The sequence below is a fragment of the Babylonia areolata genome, chromosome 7, assembly GCF_041734735.1.
Source record: "Babylonia areolata isolate BAREFJ2019XMU chromosome 7, ASM4173473v1, whole genome shotgun sequence".
Lineage (NCBI taxonomy): Eukaryota > Metazoa > Mollusca > Gastropoda > Neogastropoda > Buccinidae > Babylonia > Babylonia areolata.
Genome location: NC_134882.1, coordinates 52,696,921 through 52,720,642, shown reverse-complemented (window position 1 = coordinate 52,720,642; position 23,722 = coordinate 52,696,921). Strand labels below are relative to the sequence as shown.

Below are 23,722 nucleotides of genomic sequence, written 5' to 3'. Positions count from 1 at the left end.
GGTCCGTGTGTTTGATGGCCTTGGGTTCACTGGCCAATCCAGGTCTGCGTTATCACCATGGCAACCACTGCCCCCGCTGCTGTTGTTGCTGCTGTGTGTGTGTGTGTGTGTGTGTGCGTGCGTGCGCACAAACACGCATGGTATCACTCTGTTTCCTTTGTTTTTGATGGAGGTCGAGATAGTTTCGTTACATGGTATATATTACCAAATCATGTTGTTCATGTTGTTTAACTTCAAATTCAGTTTTCAGTACATTTACACAGGATTTTTTTTTCAATTAGATTATAAAGAAAAATCATTGGAATCTCACAAGAGCTATGTATTATATTTCCACTGGTGATTTTTTTTTTTTTTCATCAGTTTGTGAATGTAGCTTCCATGCATGGAATATTCAGTAAGCTCATCACATATCCAAACTGAAAAGGAAATATTCATTGACCGTTAGGAAATATCTGTTTTGTATGTACGCTAAAGTCAATGGTGGGCATGTCTATGGACAGTTGGGAAATATCTGTTTTGTATGTACGCTAAAGTCAATGGTGGGCATGTCTATGGACAGTTGGGAAATATCTGTTTTGTATGTACGCTAAAGTCAATGGTGGGCATGTCTATGGACAGTTGGGAAATATCTGTTTTGTATGTGCACTGAAGTCAATGGTGGGCATGTCTATGGACAGTTGGGAAATATCTGTTTTGTATGTGCACTGAAGTCTGTGGTGGGCAGCATAGGATTACGGTAATTGTGAGTTCAGTGGTTTGGAAAAGTGCGCTCATTTGAGTGCCGGCATGAAGATGGTTTGAATATGGATTACGTGTGTGTGCTTTGCCTAGTCTTATACTCCTTGCATTTGTCTTGTTCTTTGTTTTTTCTTTTCTTTTTTTGTTGTAACAGAAGTATTTGTATTCTGTTTTCTGTTATTCTGTTTTTGGTATTACTCTTTTGCTCTTCTTTCTTGTTACACAAACAGGTGTTCTGTTTTCATCTACTCTGTTTTGTTGCAGCTTTCTTTTGTTGAAATCATGCATTACAGATCTGTAATCCGTTTTTTTGTGTGTTCTGTTTGGTAACGGTTTAATTCTTGTTTTTGTGTGGTTGATGCCTTGATTTTTGTGAATGATCTTGAAGTCCGAGCCTGCCTCCCGGTATTGTGGTGATGGTGCGCGTGCTCGCTTGTGGTTGTTGCTGTTTGGTTTTGCTGCCCCTTCTGCCCACTTTTTGTCTGTGTCTTTTCTTCACCATGTTCTGCTGGGGTTTTTTGTGGGTTTTTTTGTTCTGTTTATTTTATCTGAGTTTATTTCTACTTGTATTTGTTCTGGGTTTTTTTTGTTTTTTGTTTGATTGTTTGTTCTGTTTATTGATCGAAGTTTATTTCAACTTGTATTTTTCTTTCCATAATGAAGGCCCTTGTCACACTGGTGATTTTCTCTGGACCTGTCTCTCTCTCTCTCAGTGGTTTTCTTGACAGATTTCTTCTGGGTGGGTGGGTGTGTGTGTGTGGTTTTCTTGACAGATGTCTTCTGGGTGTGGGTGTGTGTGGTTTTCTTGACAGATGTCTTTGTGTGTGTGTGTGTGTGTGGTTTTCTTGACACATGTCTTCTGGACCTCTGTCTCTCTTCTGTGGTTTTCTTGACAAATGTTGTCTGGACCTCTCTCTCTTCTATGTTTTTTTGTTTGTTTGTTTGGTTGTTTGTTTTTTTTGACACAGATGTCTTCTGGACCTCTCTCTCTGTGATTTTCTTGACAAATGTCTTTTGAGCCTCTCTTGACAGATATCTTCTCTGTGAGAGAGAAAGGGAAGAGTGGGATTGGGGAGGAGGTGGTGAGTTATGAAATGACACATTATGTGCTTGATCCGTTCATCTTTGTTTTTGTTTTTTAGTCAAGTACCTGAATTTCTCCTTGTTGGTCTTCCCCATGATCTGTGTACAAGATAACCAGGGGTTGTGGAAACATGAACATTGTATTATTAGCATCATTTCAGCTGATTTATTTTATGTCCAGCAGGTCTTATGTCAACTTTCACTGCTGGAAAGTTACTGTAACATACAGTTTAGAAGTTACATCAACATTACTGCAGCAGATTGTAAAAATTGACAGCATTCTGTACTGCAATGGCATGATTTTAATATGGCACATAGCTGTGGAATATTGTGCTTAATAATTTAGCAGAGGTCCATTGCATTATGTGATTTTGATTTGTGCGGAATGGTGTGATTGGAATTGAATGATACATTGATGCATGAGAGAGAGAAGGGATGGGCGGATAGGGTATCGGATTAGATGACTACCAGATCAGTGAGCCATATCGTGTTACAGAGTTGTGTTCCAAATGTGGCACTGTCAGGTTGATATACTTGATGTTGGCAGACTTTATTCTGGCAGTTGTTTTAAGTGTTTCATGGTCTGTGCCTTGTCTTTCTGTTTGTGTTATTTTTTTCAAAAAAATGACAGAGGCACTGACACATACATGTACCCCCCTTTGAACTGCATGGTTGAAGTGCAACGGTGTGAGCACAGTACAAGCTTTAAGCATGTTGATGCTCTTTTGTCATTCATTGCATTGTAATCATGTGTATTGTTGAATAATTTAAGATCATTTAAACCAACTGCTATTATTAAAGGGTTGATGACGTTATTGTTAGAGGGTTGATGATATTATTATAGGGTTGATATTATTACAGAGTTGATGATGTCACTGATGCATGGTTTATGATGCATGGTTATTATAGGGTTGATGATGTTATTATGATAGGGTGGATGATGATATTATAACAAGGTGGATGATGTATGGTCGTTAGTGTGGATGACAGAAAATGACAGTTCAGCGCGCCACCGATGGTGTGCATTGTGGGGGCACACCACTGTCCAAGAGATCCACAGGACTTTAGTGCCGTGCTTGTCTCGGCTCTGTCCTGTCTCTGCAGCCATCAGGATCACGATCAGGCCTGAGTGATTCCTGGGATGCTGTGTCTTTGAGTTGTCCTGACCTACAGTCATTAGGATCAGGATGTGTGATTCCTGGGATGCTGTGACCTAGAGCTGTCCTCTCTCCTACAGCCATCAGGATCAGGATGTGTGATTCCTGGGATGCTGTGACAGCTCTGACCTAGAGCTGTCCTCTCCTACAGCTATCAGGATCAGGCCTGAGTGATTCCTGGGATGCTGTCTCTCAGAGCTGACAGGCCTCTCTCTGTGGGTCAGTCACACACGTCATGACAAACCAGTGTTTACATCACCAAACCACAGTGGGGAGATGGTGTTTATTTTATTTAAAAAAAAATTTTTTTAGTCTCAAGTTTGATTTATTTAATTGAGAAGGCCCGACATGGCCCTGTGAGGTCTGCTGGACTGTAAGCAATGCTGTCAGTATCGACATCAAAAGCCTCAGGTTTTCTCTGGGACTTGTCAGCTTAATATAGAGACTTCTGTGGGTGGCCTTTGTAGTAGTGTATCTCTGGTGTTTGAATCAGTGTCATAAAAGCAGTCGCTGGTGGTGGTGTAGGTTTTTGGTTTGCGTTTACTTGTGCAAGGGGAATGGTGTGGATGAGGGAGCAATGAAGGGGAATTAGAGACCTCCTTTGTTCTGCACAGTAGAGTGGACTGTGCCATTATGGTTCTTTGTTGCTGGTTTTTGTGGTTGGTGGTGGGTTTTTTTTGTGTGTGTTAATTTGGCAGGGGGAGAGGTGTGTGCAAGACAGGACATAAGACGGGAAGGAGAGAGTGGGGATCGACATCCAACTGCAGTGTGTGACAAAGTTTTCAGTGACCAGATGTGAATGGTTTGGTGCTGTGTTTAGTTTCAAGCTTGCATTGTACTATTGCTTCTCATTAATTAAGGTCTGTGTGGATAGTTGACAAACTCTTGTGTGTGTGTGTTCATGCATGGCTACAGAATTGAAGTGACAGCTACTAGTTATCCTGCCCATTCACGAATACCAGTTGACTCAAGGCATGAAGAAAATTGTTAAAGGAAACCCATGTCCCTTGTGCATGCCTAGGATTTGTGTGTGGGTAGATGTTTTTTTTTTTTTTTATTTTTTAATTAAAAAAAAAAAAAAAAAAAAAAAAAAAAAAAAAAAAAAAAATCTCCTGTGAAAGTCATTGGTGCCTCACACCAGACTCTCTAAATCTGCCAGTTGTGTGTCAGAGTCTGAGTGATTTTCCTGTCCTGTTGTCAGTCCATTTGCTTCCCCCCCCCCCCCCCTGTCTTCCCATCCATATCCCTGCTCTCCCTCCTTCTCTCGACAGTCCCAGCTGAGACCATTGGCTTTGTCAGGATCATCAGCCTCGGAGACTGTTTCTTCTCTACACACACACACAGAGCAATCTTTTATTCTTTTCATTTTTTTTTTTTTTTTTTTTTTTTTCACTGGTGTCAGTTAAGCTTGAACTATTAAATTATCAAAGTTGAAAATTATTTTTGTATTATTTGTCATTTTGTGAGTTTATCTTCATATTGATCCACATGGACTCCACTGCATCAATAATAATTTTTTCTCATGAGCAATTTCAGCATTCAACTCAATCAGGGCAGCACTATAAATTGTTTTTCCCCATTGGCAAAGAAAAATACTAAGCAGCAATGAAAGCATTCAAGGCTGCACTGCATAAGCAATGTTAGAAGAACTAGGCATTTAGTTATTGATTTAGTCATTCAGGTAAAACTGGCAGAGGTCAAATGTGCAGCATGTAAGAACCCACAGCAACAGGGTTGTCAATGGCAAAATTCTGCAGGGAAAAAAACACACCAGAAAAACGGATGGTGTTCAGTGTAGCAAGTAGCCCAAATACTCATTACACCGAGAAATCCGTTGCAACAAATACAGTATTTTGAAAAATAATTCGTACCAATCAATTTACAAGATGTCCACTTCAGTCACTCATGCAGAGTACAGTCTTGCAGAGCAGAACACTGCTCAACACGTCCTTGATCAGCTTGCACACACACACAGAGCCACAAACACTCCTGCCTGTGCATGTCCAAACTGATAAGCACAAAGCAGCATTCACTTGTGGCAGCATATTAATATACCGACTGTTTAACAAAAGTCAGTGGCTCTGCAGCCATCTGCTCTTCTGTAGCTCATGGTTGGGGGGGGGGGGGGGGGGGGGGGGGGAATAACACTAAGAAAAACTTACCTTGATCTGCAAACATCGCCAAAAACTGAATGACAAACATGCACTCATGAACACACTTTCGGATCAATCACAGAGTATCATCCATAATCATGCGCCTACAAAATTCACCTATCAGTGTGCACATACAACATTTTTTTTTTTTATGAAAGTCCAGCAGATGCAGAGGGCCATAGCATGACCTCCATGTTAAAAAGTCAATCATTTAAACACAAAACTGCTACATCTGGAAAACAACACAGCATAACATACCGTGACCATTAAGGTCCTTGAGGCAAATAGACCAGGCTGTGCTGAGCACCTCAGCCCATCCACTGAATTTATAATCCTGAAAAGAAAAATTCATAAAAAGATTTTTTTTTTTAAACAAAAAAAAAAAAAATACAAAGCCATACAAAAAGTACAAAAAAACCTCATCATAGGCAGAAATCTTAGAATGGACAGCTATGCCCATCCCAGACATTACAAAAGAAAGGGGGAACGGACTGGGAAGGCAGAAAAAAAAAGGATACAACGGTAAAGGAAGAAAAAAAAAAAAAGGCAGCAACAAAGAGAGCAACAGAAAGGAGGAAATTTCTCACACAGAATTTCCGGAAGACAGGGATGCTATTTCATACTGAAAGACCCCAGGCATCATCACAGGGGAGCGTATAGTGTATAGCATTTAACACTGTGAGCCTCATTAACATGTGGCTTGTGGTCAGTGCTCTGTGGGAAGTTCTCTCCAATCTTGCCTTTCACACTTCAGTTTTTCAAGGGGGCATCACTGCTTTCTGACATACCCACATACACTGCACCAGGTTTGCCAAGCACATGCCTGACCAGCAGTGTAAACCAACATGCTTAGTTCAAAAAATTAAAATTAAAAATAGATAAATAGGAGAAAATGTAAACATGTATTATCCAGATATGGAGCGTGAATTTCTAAACCCCACACTGCAGTCAGATATAAATATATCACTTGCTGACTGGCAATGTGAACCAGTCAATCCAAACATCAGAAAATGCATCTGCATTCTGCAGTCAATACTGGCCCAACCCATGTCATTTATCACAATTAAGCAATACTAAAAATGTATTTTATTCTGTCATGGTTGATTATAACCAGTACTAATAAATCAGTTTCATTGCCAAATGGTTATTTGATAGCTCTACCATCGTACTTGTATTCTGTTGTCAAAAGCGGTCGGTGAATGTATCAAACAGCAGCTCAAACAGGAAGGGAGGCAATCCTTCCATATGCATTTATCACACAGATCATGCAGTTGCTTCCCTTGAAGTTTCAGTTCTGAAATGGGGACTCGCAGCAACACGAGACGAGCGAGTGCTGCTTTGGGCCAAGATATTCGTGGTGTTTGCCAGCATGGCTGCATTCAAGTTTTCCTTCAATACATGAATTAGGTCATGAAGAGAATAGTCCAGTTGACAGATGCTGGGGCTTGTTGTTGGATAATCTTTCGAACCAACGTGCATGCAGGATTCCACATATGTAATCAAAAACCACAAACGACAGCAACTTTCACGCCCCTACAACTTTAAGCCACGTTTTCCACTTGCGGTTCATTGAGTTCAGTTGCAGCAACAAGTAGGTGTACCTAGCGATTTAATACACGTTCCACTCTCGGACCGGAGGCTCCTCAACATATATTTTTTTCAGTCTAATTTCAACATAGTGCCATCTGCAGTCATATAGCTTGAAGTGGGGAAAACGAAAACGGGAAACAATCGTTGATCATGAAATGCCTTTTTATAAACCACGGCCTTTCACATAATGCAGTGACAAACAGATGTGTGAGTGAATAGACAGATAAATAAATAAACACACACACACACACACACGTATCTCTCTCTCTCTTGTATTGTATCTCTCTTTTTCTCACAACAGATTTCTCTGTGTAAAATTCGGGCTGCTCTCCCCGGGGAGAGCGCGTCGCTACAATAAAGCGCCACCCATTTTTTTTTTTTTTTTTTTTTTTCCTGCGTGCAGTTTTATTTGTTTTTCCTATCGAAGTGGATTTTTCGACATAATTTTGCCAGGAACAATCCTTTTGTTGCCGTGGGTTCTTTTACCTGCTCTAAGTGCATGCTGCACACGGGATCTCGCTTTATCGTCTCATCCGAATGACCAGCGTCCAGACCACCACTCAAGGTCTAGTGGAGGTGGAGAAAATATCGGCGGCTGCGCCGTGATTCGAACCAGCGCGCTCAGATTCTCTCGCTTCCTAGGCGGACGCGTTACCTCTAGGCCATCACTACACACACACACACACACACACACACACACACACACACACATATATATATATATATATATATATATATATATATTCATGCATGTATGTATGTATATGTACACGCTCATGAACACGGTGGGATGAATACTCATAGTGTTCGCTTGCACGTACGCAAGTACATCACAACTAACATACTGTAACAAAATTCACATATCTGTGCGCCCATACTGATACAAATACCATAGGTCAACCACATGATAACCGATAAGACACAAATGTCTCAGTCTACAAGCACTGCAGTTTTTACTGAAAACACGTACGCGCACGACACACGGGTCCATGGATGAACTCCTGCAAACGCACTGAAACACAAACCAGTAGGCCTACATGCCAACAGCAGGAACACACTGGCAACCAACAAATCTGGAAAACACATATATCATTACGTCAATAATATTGCCAATGATTGACGTCCCAAGTCGGGAAAAAAAAGCCATGATCGCCTTCTCACATGTGACACGTACTAACTTGTCAATAAAATGTTCGCCTTCTGTCTTGTTCCCCAAATTCCTTTGAATTGTTCAATCACACTCGGAAGATTCGGCGATGATGCCATAAACAAAAAAAAGACGGACTGAATGAATATGTGGCAGAATAATTTATCAGGGAGGTAATCTTTTATGTTGTTAGCATCTACAAAGTGCTATTGCTTCCCTTAACTGAAGTCCGTGCTGAGCTCATTGGGATTCATAATATCGTGGGTGGACGTAAGGGCTGATGGACTAGATAGAATGGACAAGTAGATAACAGACTGACAGACAAAATTAATAAATAGACTGTCATATATGTAGTTATAGGACCAGAAGCATAATAAATACTGAAGTACATGCGCACCTTTGCTCCAAAAGCAAAGGCACGTGTCCTGAACAAAGGGGTTACTCTGGGTACAGGACACGCAAGAAATACAAATCCTGAAGGTTCAAGGTACAGGAATGACTTCATACACTTTTGGTCACATGAGGAAACAAAGGGATAGAAAGATACACCAAAATAAATACAAAGTGTATGTCAATGAGAATAAACCCAGAGGGTGTGAATAACAGAGTATAGTTAATTCAAGAAGATACAAATACGCTGTAATAAGTCCGGAAGGTAGGTGAAGATGAATAAACCCTGAACGAAGAGGTAAGCTCACAGGATTACACACAAACGGCACAGCCTTTTCATGCGGTCATGAAACCTAAATGGGCCTCCACAGCAGCATCGTTATCATCATCATCATCAAATAATAATAAATAAATAAATAAATAAAAAGCCCTCCAATTCTGTGGCCTCTAACTTCATGCCTTGCTCTCAAGGTAAGCTCAGTTTTCATGACTGACTATCTACTTCCATGGTGCGTTGAGTTCCTGGCAGCCTTCAGTGTTGACAGTGTGTCATGGTGGTGGTCACCGGACAGTGGTGGTCTTCACTACTGCAGGGGACACTGACACAGCCTGATTCCGTGGCTAAGGAACTACTGTCGTCAGCAGAGAACAAATCAAGGACCAGGTCTACAGCGCGTGCGTCATAAGACCATCCTGATCGGCACAGAGTTCTGGATCCTTCATGCCTGACGCTGAGGAACCGAAACTCAACGCCTTCCACGTGCACTGTCCCCGACGCATCCTGAACATCACCTGGCATGACAAAGTTCCAAACAGCACCGTCCTGGGCAGAGCTGGAATCCCCAGCATGTACAACCTCCTGAAACAGATGCATGAGCTGGCTTGGTAACGTTGTGTGAACGTACGGTGGCCCGACGGGCGCAATAGCCGAGTGGTTAAAGCGTTGGACTGTCAATCTGAGGGTCCCGGGTTCGAATCACGGTGACGGCGCCTGGTGGGTGAAGGGTGGAGATTTTTACGATCTCCCAGGTCAACATATGTGCAGATCTGCTAGTGCCTGAACCCCCATCGTGTGTATACGCAAGCAGATGATAAAATACGCACGTTAAAGATCCTGTAATCCATGTCAACGTTCGGTGGGTTATGGAAACAAGAACATACCCAGCATGCACACCCCCGAAAACGGAGTATGGCTGCCTACATGGCGGGGTAAAAACGGTCATACACGTAAAAGCCCACTCGTGTACATACGAGTAAACGTGGTAGTTGCAGCCCACGAACGCAGAAGAAGAAGAAGTACGGTGGCCGGATCCTCAACACTCTCCGGTACGGAGAACTGGTACAGGGAAAACGTTCCACAGGCAGACCTCAACTGCGCAATAAAGACGTCTGCAAAATATATCTGAAGGCCTTGTACGTCGCCCTGATCACATGGGAAGTTGCAGCCTCAGAACGATCGGCCTGGAGGCAGATGGTGCAGACAGGCCTCTCCGAGGTCGAAGAGATGCTTGCCTGGTGTTCCGGGGCAAAGAGACTGAGGAGAAAGGTCCCGAGACTATTAGATGCCTAACTAGTCCAGTTACTTATTGACTGGCTGACTAACAGGAGGCATTCTGCGTCTGTTGAATAGTACCCCCCTTCCCCCCGCCACCTCCGAAGTGAACCAGCAGCAGTGCAGGGTCTCCTAAGGATTGTGGCCATAAGACTAGCTACCACTGATAACTACCAAGTGCACTGCTGGCTCTGAGACTGTGGAGGACGAGCCTGGATAGGAATGCATTTTGACGCTTAAGTTCACCACACACAAACACGGTTATCAACTAAATACAGTCTGTGTACATACCTGAGTAAAACAACAACAGGAAACAAACATCAAGAAAGTAAGGAAAAGGAAACCCCCCAGAAGAAAAAAAAAAACAACTACACAGGAATCAACCCAGAAGACACACAACACAGAAAGTATAAGCTACACAGGGATACATCCAAAAGGTACACAATACACCCAATGATCCGAAAGGAACGGTAAGAATAAATCACGAGGAACAGGAATAACTCCAGAATGAAAAGGATACATACACAACACACCCAGTAGATATAATGTACACACAAATAAACTCAGATTGCATTCAGGGACAAAGGAAAAACCCGGAGGACAGTGGAAAGTATAAATCAATGCCCATGAATAAACCCTGACAGCATAAAGTCACTGGAATAACTCAAACTTCTTTCCAGTTTATCCATTTACGTAGCTGTACCTGTGTACCTTGTACAACATCTCTATACATGGGGAGCGCCGAGAATTATCTCCAGTTTGAAGACACGGGTTACACTAACGCTCGTATTAATTATTATCAAAAATGCCGTTTGTTTTGGGATCTGGCCCCAACTGTCCAGTATGTTTCCGTGCTCACCTAATCCGGCATTGATTCCCCCGTTCTCGTGACCTTTCCGCACTTCACATCAACAAACAAATAACCCTTAGTTAAAAGGTCACACTGTTCAGTCATTTTCATGTCACAATAATAGATCCCTCTGTCACTGTTTCAGTCTAAACAGTATCATATTCATCAAACAATGTTTCATTTATCAAACAGAACAGTATTATATTCATTGAACAATGTTTCATTTATCAAACAGTATTATATTCATCGAACAATGTTTCATTTATCAAACAGTATTGTATTCATTAAACAATGTTTCATTTATCTTTATCAAACAGTATTTCATTCATTAAGCAATACTTCATTTACCAAACAGTGTTTTATTCCAAACTCGTCACAAGACAAACACAGGCATACGACAGGCAGGACACCAAGCTCCGTTTCCTATTCACACAACAGGAAAGCGTTTCACTCTCACACCCAGATCTTTCTTCACACTGAGTGTTCTAATACTGTGGATGATGTTTACGACGTCAACCACACTGACTGTAACAATACTGCAGGCACTGAGTGACGTCAACCACACTGACTGTAACAATACTGCAGGCACTGAGTGACGTCAACCACACTGACTGTAACAATACTGCAGACACTGAGTGACGTCAACCACACTGACTGTAACAATACTGCAGACACTGAGTGACGTCAACCACACTGACTGTAACAATACTGCAGACACTGAGTGACGTCAACCATACTAACTGTAACAATACGTCAGACACTGAGTGACGTCATTCACACTGACTAACAATACTGCAGACACTGAATGACGTCAACCACCCTGACTGTAACAATACGGCAGACACTGAGTGACGTCATCCACACTGACTGTAACAATACTGCAGACACTGAGTGACGTCAACCACACTGACTGTAACAATACTGCAGACACTGAATGACGTCAACCACACTGACTGTAACAATACTGCAGACACTGAATGACGTCAACCACACTGACTGTAACAATACTGCAGACACTGAGTGACGTCATCCACACTGACTGTAACAATACGGCAGGCACTGAGTGACGTCATCCACACTGACTGTAACAATACTGCAGACACTGAGTGACGTCAACCACACTGACTGTAACAATACTGCAGGCACTGAGTGACGTCATTCACACTGACTAACAATACTGCAGACACTGAATGATGTCAACCACACTGACTGTAACAATACTGCAGGCACTGAGTGACGTCATCCACACTGACTGTAACAATACTGCAGACACTGAGTGACGTCATCCACACTGACTGTAACAATACGGCAGACACTGAATGACGTCATCCACACTGACTGTAACAATACTGCAGGCACTGAATGACGTCATCCACACTGACTGTAACAATACTGCAGGCACTGAATGACGTCATCCACACTGACTGTAACAATACTGCAGGCACTGAGTGACGTCATCCACACTGACTGAAACAATACTGCAGGCACTGAGTGACGTCATCCACACTGACTGTAACAATACTGCAGGCACTGAGTGACGTCATCCACACTGACTGTAACAATACGGCAGGCACTGATACAGGAAGACCATCTGCAGAGAGATCCAGGCACTGACACACAACGGACGGACCTGAAGGTATCTGGCGAACAGTTCTGCTGTGCGACGCCTCAAGGACTCTCCACAGAGCTGAGAACGAGAAGACGACGGTGATGTCCCCAACAGCTCAGCTGCAGACAGGCAGGCCAAGGTCACATCTCCGTCAGCTCCAGACAGGCAGGCCAAGGTCACATCTCCGTCAGCTCCAGACAGGCAGGCCAAGGTCACATCTCCGTCAGCTCCAGACGGGCAGGCCGAGGTCACATCTCCGTCAGCTCCAGACAGGCAGGCCGAGGTCAGGTCACATCTCCGTCAGCTCCAGACGGTTGCTGGACGAGGAGTCAGGTCGATTCTGCCTCCGGAGCTGGGCCTGCAGAGCCAGCTGGTTGGCCTTGCGCCGCAGACTGTTGAGGGCGATGTACCTCCGCCGCGAGTCGTTCTGCACCCCGCCCCGCCGCCGTGGGTCGGCGCTGCCACCGTTGGCGGACGACTCCCGGGACCTGTGCGCGCTGGGAGACCTCAGCTGCTGGGCGCCCCTTGCCCCGGGCAGGATCCTAGGCCCGTCCGGCCGCTCGTCCAGCTCACAGTCCGTCAGCTCCCAGTCCGTGTCGGCGTCGCTGCGCGGTGAGTGAACCGAGTTGATGGAGACGGTGCGGTCTGTCTTTTTGACAGGTATGAGGCGAGGAGAGGCCACGCCCTCCACGTCGGACATGACGCTGTCGGGCTCCATGTCGCCCAGGTCGTCGTCCACCAGGTCGTTGTCCGAAAGACAGTTGCGGTCGTGGCGGTCCTGGCCGAGGAGGGAGCGGGGAGCGAACAGCATGTTCTCCGCCTTCCTCTGCACGGCAGACTTCTTCCTTCTGACCTTCTTGCCGCTGTCCTCGCCAGTCTTGGTGGCCTGCAAAGATGGGCTATAGCTCGTCTTGTTCTTGGAGTTCTCCCCCACAAAGTCCAGGAGCTGCGAGGTGTAGGGGAAGGCCTGCTGGCCCGTGACGCCCTTCTCCTTGAGGCCCTTGATGGGCGTGTACTTCACCTTGTTCTGCGGCCTGAGGCGTTCTTCCGAGGGCTCGTCCTTTACGAAGGCCTGATTGTCCCTCCCGAACAGACCGCCCTCGTCGGCCCTGAAAGCAGCCCCGGGGGTGTGGCTGGGGTCTTGGGGGATCGGGTGCTGCCCCCCAGTGTCCGCCATGCCCCGCAGCACCTTGCTGATCCTCTTCTTCCGCTGCTTGCTGCCGGGCTCCAGGGTGTGGGGGTCTTCCCCGACACCGCCTCTCAGCAGCATCCTCTCCTTGCCGGGGTCCGCGTGCAGCTGGTCCTCGCGCTCGTCCACGATGACGTCATGCACGAGCTTGGGCCGCTGGAGCTTCCGCGCGTGTGGAGGCAGCCGCTTGTGAAAGGGGGTGTCGGGGCGGGGGGAGGGCGTGTCCGGCTGCAGGCGGTACTGTCCGCCGCCGTGCTCCTCGTCGCTGCCCACGCTGGGCAGGGTGGACATGGGGTCCAGACCCACTGACCTCGGGTCCTCCTCCACCTCCTCCTGCCCCCTGCGAGGGTTGTGGGGTGTATGGTGTAGGTCCAGCCTCTCGTCCTCTCCATCCTCCTCCTCGTGCAGGGCCCCCACGGGCAGCACGTGAGCGCCGTCCCTGGGGGTGGGGTCAGTGGTGGTGGTGGTGGAGGGGGTGGATCGGTCCGGGGCGGGCCGGAGGGAGAGGGAGGAGGAGGAGGAGGACAGGGTGGACACGGAGAGCAGGTTGGACTTGCTCCCGGACAGGGCGTGGGGCTTGTGGTCCTGCATCAGACACCGTCACCACTGTTAGCGTCACGTCGTCACGTCACCACTGTTAGCGTCACGTCACCACTGTTAGCGTCATGTCGTCATGTCACCACTGTCAGCGTCATGTCACCACTGTTAGCGTCATGTCACATGTCACCACTGTTAGCGTCATGTCACCACTGTTAGCGTCATGTCACCACTGTTAGCGTCATGTCACCACTATGTCACCACTGTTAGCGTCACGTCACCACTATGTCACCACTGTTAGCGTCATGTCACCACTGTTAGCATCATGTCACATGTCACCACTGTTAGCGTCATGTCACATGTCACCACTGTTAGCATCATGTCACCACTGTTAGCATCATGTCACCGCTGTTAGCGTCATGTCACCACTGTTAGCGTCATGTCACATGTCACCACTGTTAGCGTCATGTCACATGTCACCACTGTTAGCGTCATGTCACCACTGTTAGCGTCATGTCACATGTCACCACTGTCAGCGTCATGTCACCACTGTTAGCGTCATGTCACATGTCACCACTGTCAGCGTCATGTCACCACTGTTAGCGTCATGTCACATGTCACCACTGTTAGCGTCATGTCACCGCTGTTAGCGTCATGTCACCACTGTTAGCGTCATGTCACATGTCACCACAGTTAGCGTCATGTCACCGCTGTTAGCGTCATGTCACCACTGTTAGCGTCACGTCACCACTATGTCACCACTGTTAGCGTCATGTCACCACTGTTAGCGTCATGTCACATGTCACCACTGTTAGCGTCATGTCACCACTGTTAGCGTCATGTCACCACTGTTAGCGTCATGTCACCACTGTTAGCGTCATGTCACCACTGTTAGCGTCATGTCACCACTGTCAACACCGTTATCATACTGGCCTTGGCACGTTGTTATCATTATCATACTACTCCTGGTGCTACCACAAATACTGTTCCTGTTGCTGCTGCTACTTCTACTACAACAACTACTATTACTACTACTACTACTACCACCACCTATAAAGGAATTTATGTAGCACTTGAATTTAGGCAGCGCGTAATCTTGTCCAGAGAAAAATCAGCTGAATCGTAATCTGTCAACTGAATCCTATTTCAGTGAAGTGACAAATTACTGAAGAACGCTGACTGACTTAATAGTGATGTGACAAAACCTCTCTGACCAGAATACTGGTCAGCAGCAGATACGGGTTGGAACACAATGTGTTAACTAAAACTGTTAAAACACCCGAGACTGACCATGTAAGCGCGCCGGTCTTTGCGCAAGAAATCCTTATAAATCCTAATTTTCTACACTAAACCAGTCTAACAATGCATGTTCCCTGGAACTATATAATTATGCACATGTTCAAAAACTAGTATCTGTGTTGTCGTGCTAAGTATTAAAAAAAAGAAAGAAAAAAAGGTTTTACTGAATAGAAGTAATATCCGTACATGAAACACTCAATACGAAAGATGGATCATGTCAGCGGCAACTTAAAGGAGGTGATCACACACACTGTACAGGCAGTTTCAGTTTCAGTAGCTCAAGGAGGCGTCACTGCGTTCGGACAAATCCATATACGCTACACCACATCTTCCAAGCAGATGCCTGACCAGCAGCGTAACCCGACGCGCTTAGTCAGGCCTTGAGACTGTACAGACAGTGAGGAGGGTATAACCTGGCCCTGTGTGATCATCACAGCTGTCAATAGTCTGCATTGCTAAATGCTCTGATTCACTGTGCATTGTGTTGCTTGTTACACAGCAGTTGAAAGTCATAATACTGTCTTTTGCGGCCGCCGGGGTGAGTGAACCCCCATACCCACTGTGCCCACAGCTCGGAATGACTGCGGCGCCCCAATCCTCTCCTTCCGCCACTTCAACCTTGGATTGTATTGACCCCCGAAAGCGGAGTATGGTTGCCTACATGGCGGGGTAAAAACGGTCATACACGTAGAAACCAACTCGTGTACATACGAGTGAAGGTGGGAGTTGCAGCCCACGAACGCAAAAGTAGTAGTAGTAGTAGTTGTATTGTATTGTATTAGTTGTTTTTTTCTTGTCACAACAGATTTCCCTGTGTGAAATTCAGGCTGCTTTCCCCAGGGAGAGCACGTCGCTATACCGAGTGCCACCCATTTTTTTTCCTGCCTGCAGTTTGTTTTTTCTTTTTATTTGTTTTCCTATCGAAGTGGATTTTTCTACAGAATGTTTGCCAGGGACAACCCTTTTGTTTCAGTGGGTTCTTTTATATGCGCTAAGTGCATGCTGCACACGGGACTTGGGTTTATCTTTTCATTGGAATGACTAGCGTCCACATCACCACTCGAGGTATAGTGGAGGGGGAGAAAATACTGGCGACTGTGCCGGGATTCGAACCAGCGCGCTCAGATTCTCTCTGTTCCCAGGCACAGGCGTTACCTCTAGGCCATCGCTCCACTTTTCCAACCGAAGTCAGTTCTCCATTCACGTTTGGATGGAGTGAGGAAAATCGGGAGCCAAGTGCCCTTCCCCAGGGACACACCACACCACCCACCACACAGAAACGGGGCCTCGAACCCTGATCGCTGGTGAACACTGGATCACGAGTCCGAACGCCTGACCACCGACTCTGCCACGGCGTGTGTGTGGCTTGTTGCAAAGTTGTTCCTTTCACTGAACCATGTGCTGCTCTCTGCTTCTGTGTCAAGTCGTGACAACGCACAGTCACACCTCACCGCTACCCGCCCCCCCCCCTCATCCCCTCATCACACTGCCCCCCACCCAACCCCCCTTCCCTGTCGGCACCCACCCTGAACGTTTCCTGGCCATTCCGGGTGGCCGGGGTGGGGCGGAAGCCGGGGTACCCGTTGCTGGTCCGGGGTGGCTCCATGCTGTCCGAGGCGGCGGAGGTCACGTGACCGTGCTGTGCGCCTCTCACCACCACCTCCCTCCTCGCCGCCCCCCTCCATCCGTCACCACCCTCCACCTCTTCATCCTCCACCTGCCGGGAACAGACGACAACAGTTCGTTGAAAACTCATTGAAGCCCGCTCGTGTGCACAGCTCGGGAGTCCAAATTTCGTTTAACTGGTTTCCACGTTCCTGCATATGCATATGATAGTCAGTCCAGTCCGACTATGACCACCAGAACAACAGAGGAGGTAACTGCTGTCCCGACCATCTGGGACAGAATTTGGTTATAGTGGAGAGTGTCTTGCCCAAGTTACCACTTGCCCCACTCTCTCGGCCAAGAAGGTTTTAGGACAGTCGGCGTTGGGATGGCTCCCAAAGGCCAACTAGCCCCCAAGGCTGCCAGTGCAATTTTGCCTCCTGGTTTGAGAGTCATAGTCCTCCACAAAAAGACTAAGCTATAAATGATTTCCCATCGCAATGGAGAAACCATTGATATTACAACTCTCACTTTGCTGTTGGCCCAACTGTAAACTTTGTCAATCCGTCATTATAAGCTCATACATACTGTATAAACCACAAGCAAAGGGAATCTACTTCTACAGTATTTCCGGCTATGTCCACAGGTGGTCAGTGTGGAGGGAAAAAAGCCGATTTCAGCGAATCTATTTTCTGTGCTTTTTCCGCATTCACTGTCAAAGACGCCTGCCGAGGCTGCACGCTTCTCAGGGTTGAGTGGGTTTTAAAAGATGCACATTCATTCACACAGTGGTTATATCAAAACATTATCCATGAAAACAAAAATCGTACTAATATGGCGAAACTCCCCCATATGACGGGCTCTAAGCGCTGAAACAATACACATTAAATAGTTCACTGCACCACAGGACATGTGGACATGGATGTGGACAAAGACAAAATCTATACACATCAACACAATACTACAAGTTGCAGATATGAATAATCACATGAAGAAAGCACAAAATATGCACCCCCCGCCATCCTCCCCCCCCCCACACACACGCACGCACACGCACACACACACACACGCGCGCGCGCACGCACGCACACACACACACACACACACACACACACACGCGCCCGCGCGCACAGTAAGCACCCACTCACAAGCACACATACTACACGAAAACTTGAATGTGAGTGGGTTTGGGAGGAGAGGGGGGGAGGAGGGGTGCGCGGAAGGGGAATGCTGAGGGTGGGAGGAGACGGACAAAGGACTATGCTTCGTCACGTCCAAAATGCCTTTTTGAATAGGTAGGATTTTAGTTTCCCTTTGAAAGAGGACAGAGTTGGTGAGTGACGGCGATCCCGTGGAAAAAGAATCCCAGACAGAAGGTGCTTGATACTGGAAAGCCATTTGACCAAAAATGTCTTTGAAGATAATATATATTCGAAGAAGCTTTTCCCCAGAAGACCAAATTCCCACCAACGGACACAATAGAAGCAATAACACAAATTTACACAGACATGGAAGAAAAGAAGGAAACATCCATTGATGTATTTGTAAAGAAATACTCACAGCCCCTACCAGAAATCACCATTAAAGAAAGAAATCATAAAGGAGGAAAGAGAGAGAGAGAGAGAGGGAATGGAAGAGAAGGTGAGAGTGAGGTTGGGAGAGTGATACGAAAATAACGTGGGCAGGACAGAGACGGAGGGGTCAGCTACATATCAAAATAAAGAAAGAGAAAGAGAGAACAGGGAAGATCTGAAGAAAAAGTAGGATACGCATGGGGACATTGAACTCTGAAATGTTTAATGTCATTAGCTGTACAGCTCTAGTGACATAGTAGGTACCAATCGGAACAAAAATGGTGCAAAACAAATAAAATGAAATAGAAAGGAAAAACATAATCAAAGTAAACTAAACTACTAAGGGATAAGCGGCACTTTGGTATTTTGTCGTTTGCTTAACCCTTTCACCGCCAAGCTCGCGTTCATGCACAGGCGTGGTAGAGGACCCATGTCACTGAACGGTGACCATTCATTGGTCTGTTATCCACGAACCTACTGCTCTTATTATTCCGTGGTAGGACAGGCCATATTTTCTATACATCGCAGGGGGGAATCCCCAGCTATTCTTAGCCACTGTCTTTTCTGCGTCTACACAACAAGGGAATTTTGTACTCTAGATTGACTGGCGGTGAAAGGGTTAAACTGTCCATGTGGCAGGCGGGTGTTATGCCTCCCCCCCCGTCCCCCAAGTCGTTCGTCTCCAAGGTTTGAACAGTACACAGGAAACAAAGTGCATATTATAATCCGAATAATAATTATCTAAGCATGTGACATCGACACACATCATATCAATAAGAACGATCTGCAGGGGGAGATGATGAGATAAGCGGGTAGCCCCCCCCCCCCCCCGACCCCTCCTTCGCCCCCCGCTCCTTCCCAGCCCTCCCCTTACCACGAATAAATAGAGCAATGCAAAGAGGTCGTGGTAAAGACGCCACCAATAGGCAGCTGGGATGCTGGGATGACACAAATGCAGCCCACACACGTCTGCCCCCCCCCCCCCCCCCCGCCCCTCCCCACCTCCACCCCCCCCCTTCACCTCCTCAATGTCCAGACGCCCCCTGCCGTCCCCGTCTTCTCCGCAGTCCAGGGTCTGGGTGGCGGCAGTCACCGCCTTCCTGTTCTTCTTGATCCACGGCCGCCCCTTCTTGCCCCCGGCTGACGTCACTTCCTGCCCTGGCACCTGCTGCTTGGCGCTGCTGGTGCTGTTGTTGTTGTTGTTGTGTTTCTCTGCACAAGGGACGTCATGTACCACGTTACGTAACACGCTTCGCTTGTCGTGGCTCTCTCAAATGAAAAAAACAAAAACAAACCAACCCAAACAAAAAAAAAAAAAAAACAAAAAAAAACCACACACACAAAAACCGGGGGGTGGGTGAGGGAGAGGTTACCTATTTTTGCTGTTTGAAGAAAGACAGTGAACACCGTCTTGTTTTGCATCTATTATGAAAGCAAGCAACACATCCCAACACTGAGAGGAAGATTTAATGCAACTTTATTTTACAAATATGAAAAAACAAAATCAAGTTAAATATCACAATACTGAGAGGAGGATTTCATACACCTTTATTTTACATCAATGAGGAAACAAGCTGAATAGCACAGCTTTAACAGGAACAGTCAATAGACATTTATATATTTTTAACATCTATAAGGAGAGCATGCCAAATGTTACCACCGACAGAGGAACAGTTAAAACACATTTATTTTACATCTATGAGGAGAGCCTGCCAAGTGTTACGACCATGAGAGGAACAGTTAAAACATCTTTATTTTACATCTATGAGGAGAGCAAGCCATATGTTACCACAGTAAGAGGAACAGTTAAAACACCTTTATTTTACATCTATGAGGAGAGCCTGCCAAGTGTTACCACAGAGAGAGGAACAGCCAATACACCTTTATATATTTTTATCATCTATGAGGAGAGCATACCAAATGTTACGATCATGAGAGGAACAGTTAAAACACCTTTATTTTACATTTATGAGGAGAGCAAGCCAAATATTACCACCGACAGAGGAACAGTTAAAACACCTTTATTTTACATCTATGAGGAGAGCCTGCCAAAAATGTTACCACCGACAGAGGAACAGTTAAAACACCTTTATTTTACATCTATGAGGAGAGCCTGCCAAAAATGTTACCACCGACAGAGGAACAGTTAAAACACCTTTATTTTACATCTATGAGGAGAGCCTGCCAAGTGTTACCACAGAGAGAGGAACAGTCAATACACCTTTATATATTTTTATCATCTATGAGGAGAGCATGCCAAATGTTACGATCATGAGAGGAACAGTTAAAACACCTTTATTTTACATCTATGAGGAGAGCAAGCCATATGTTACCACCGACAGAGGAACAGTTAAAACACCTTTATTTTACATCTATGAGGAGAGCAAGCCATATGTTACCACCGACAGAGGAACAGTTAAAACACCTTTATTTTACATCTATGAGGAGAGCCTGCCAAATGTTACCACCGACAGAGGAACAGTTAAAACACCTTTATTTTACATCTATGAGGAGAGCCTGCCAAATGTTACCACCGACAGAGGAACAGTTAAAACACCTTTATTTTACATCTATGAGGAGAGCCTGCCAAAAATGTTACCACCGACAGAGGAACAGTTAAAACACCTTTATTTTACATCTATGAGGAGAGCCTGCCAAATGTTACCACCGACAGAGGAACAGTTAAAACACCTTTATTTTACATCTGTGAGGACAGCCTGCCAAATGTTACAACCGACAGAGGAACAGTTAAAACACCTTTATTTTACATCTATGAGGAGAGCATGCCAAATGTTACCACCTTCATTTTTAACATCTTATCAGTATCAGTAGCTCAAGGAGGCACCACTGCATTCGGTCAAATCCATATACACTACACCACATCTGCCAAACAGATGCCTGACCAGCAGCGTAACCCAACGCGCTTAGTCAGACCTTGAGAAAAAAAAAGAGATAAATAAAATTTAAAAAATAATAAACAAATAAAAATAAAATAAAATAACAAAACGAAACAAACAAAAATAACAATAATAAATCAATAAAATAAAAATAAAAACGTAAATAAACAAGTAAATAAATAATAGATAAACACATAAAAAAAACCCATCTTATGCAAGTCAAACGTTAGCACCGTGAGAGGAGGAGGGGGGGGGTGAGGGGTGACCAAAAGCTGAGGCCTCCTCACCTGCATACTGTCGCAGTTTGGGGGACTTGGTGCACAGAACCAAGTCCTCGGCATTGAAGTAGAGGAAAAAGTCATCGTATTCCGACCGTCTTTTTATCTGAATCAACAACAACAAAACCAAACCAAAATAAAATAAAAAGCAACAGTTGTTTTACAAATAGTAAAGGGTGGTAACTCTCTCCATTACACAAGGTACACAACTTCAAGTCAGTGATGCTTACGCTACCGATTCAGCTAGCACACAGGTAAATAAAAGGTACATTGGAACAAACCCAGACACTTCCTCAAAAAGGAAGCGGCGGGCCTGTCCTTATACCAATCATTTGACATGTGCACACAGCAGCAAAGACAGAAGAAATGTGCAAACACTAATTAGCTTTCATTCAAGACTGGTTTGTTCCAATGTACCCTTTATTTACCTGTGTGCTTTCTGAATCGGTAGCGTAAGCATCACTGACTTGAAGTTGTGTACCTTGTGTAATGGAGAGAGTTACCACCCTTTACTATTTGTTAATCATATCGTTTCCTGGCCTCATTATTTGTATAATCAACAGTTGTTTTGTTTTAAACAAATTACACGCAACAACAACAACAGCATTCATTATTTCATTACTTACTGTTTATGAATGTTATTTGATACAAGTCATAATATTGTTCATCAGCCGTCATGATAAAATTGAAGCGCAATGTTGAGAGCACAGTATAAGCTTTAAGCTTGTTGATGCTCTTTTGTCATTCATTGCATTGTAATCATGTGTATTGTTGAATAATTAAAAGATTATTTAAACCAACAACAACAACAAAAATCACAAAGCAACGATCAAAGTGAGAAGCAGAAGCAAAACACAGGGATCGACCCGGAGACCACCTGACAACCACCTGCATGTTCAGATGGGTGATTTGATGAACAGAAAAATGAAGAGGCGTGGGAAAAGAAAGGTGGAGGAGGAGCAGCAACTGAAGAAGACAAAGACGAAGAGAAGAAGAAGAAGAAGAACAAGAGCAACAACAACATCAACACCTCCACCATGCACCATGAGAAATAGAAACGACGTTTAACCCTTTTACCGCCAATCAATTTAGAGCACAAAATTCCCTTGTGCTATAAGCACAGAAAAGACAGTGTCTAAGAATAACTGGGGATTCCCCCTGTGATGTATAGAAAATATGACCTATCCTACTACCGAACATTAAGAGCAGTAGGTCCATGGATAACAGACCCATGATATGGTCACCTTTCAGTGACATGGGTCCTCTACCACGCCTGTGCATAAATGCGAGCTTGGTGGTGAAAGGGTTAACTCCTCTCCAAACCCTCTCGTACACTCCCCACACTCTCCACAAATGAGCCACTTTGCACCTTGCATGCCACAGTGTTGCTTTTTTCTGACACAGAAAGGTACTTTTTCCACACCCACACCCCTTCTCCCACACAGTTTTCCTCACCCCCCCCCCAACACACACACACACACACAGAGGAAAACTGAAGCACACAGAAGGGCACGTTTTGCTACAGACCATCCGAATCCCATCCCCCCCCCCCCCCGGACCCCCACTCGCCCCCCATTGACCCTAAAGGAAAGTTCCCTGACGCCCCACACAGAATAAGGTGCTCCCCACACGGGAACAGGGAACGCACTCTCCTCACACACCCCTCTCCCCACCTCCACACTTCTCCCTCACCCCAACCACACCCACACACTCCTCCCCCCCATTGACCCTAAAGGAAAGTTCCCTGACGCCCCACACAGAGAAAGGTGCTGCCCACACGGGAACAGGGAACGCACTCTCCTCACACACCCCTCTCCCCACCTCCACACTTCTCCCCCCCTCCTCACCCCAACCACACCCGCACACTCCTCCCCCACTCACCTCCAGTGACCCTGAAGGAAAGTTCCCTGACAACCAACACAGCAGAACAGAACACACAGAGGAGGGTGCTGTCCACACAGGAATAGGGTCCACTCTCCTCACCCACCTGTCCCCCCTCTCTCCCCACTAACAGCCCCCCGCAACCCCCCCCCCCCCCTGACCCCCCCACACACTGACGCGCTCCTCTCCCCCC

At 45.7% G+C, this 23,722-nt stretch overlaps 1 protein-coding gene across 1 annotated transcript in view; it reads right to left on the bottom strand.

Moving 5' to 3' along the window:
- Positions 1-12,557: 12,557 nt before the first annotated feature.
- The window catches only part of LOC143283882 (uncharacterized), a 29,755-nt gene continuing 18,590 nt past the window's right edge, over positions 12,558-23,722 (bottom strand). Inside the window, exons 2-6 of the mRNA XM_076590273.1 lie at positions 23,530-23,555; positions 21,658-21,754; positions 19,495-19,685; positions 16,820-17,011; positions 12,558-14,043 (exon numbers count right to left, since the gene is read on the bottom strand). Of these exons, the coding sequence (XP_076446388.1) occupies positions 12,559-14,043; positions 16,820-17,011; positions 19,495-19,685; positions 21,658-21,754; positions 23,530-23,555 (1,991 nt within the window). The 3' untranslated portion in view covers position 12,558. The remainder of the gene's footprint in view (positions 14,044-16,819; positions 17,012-19,494; positions 19,686-21,657; positions 21,755-23,529; positions 23,556-23,722) is intronic.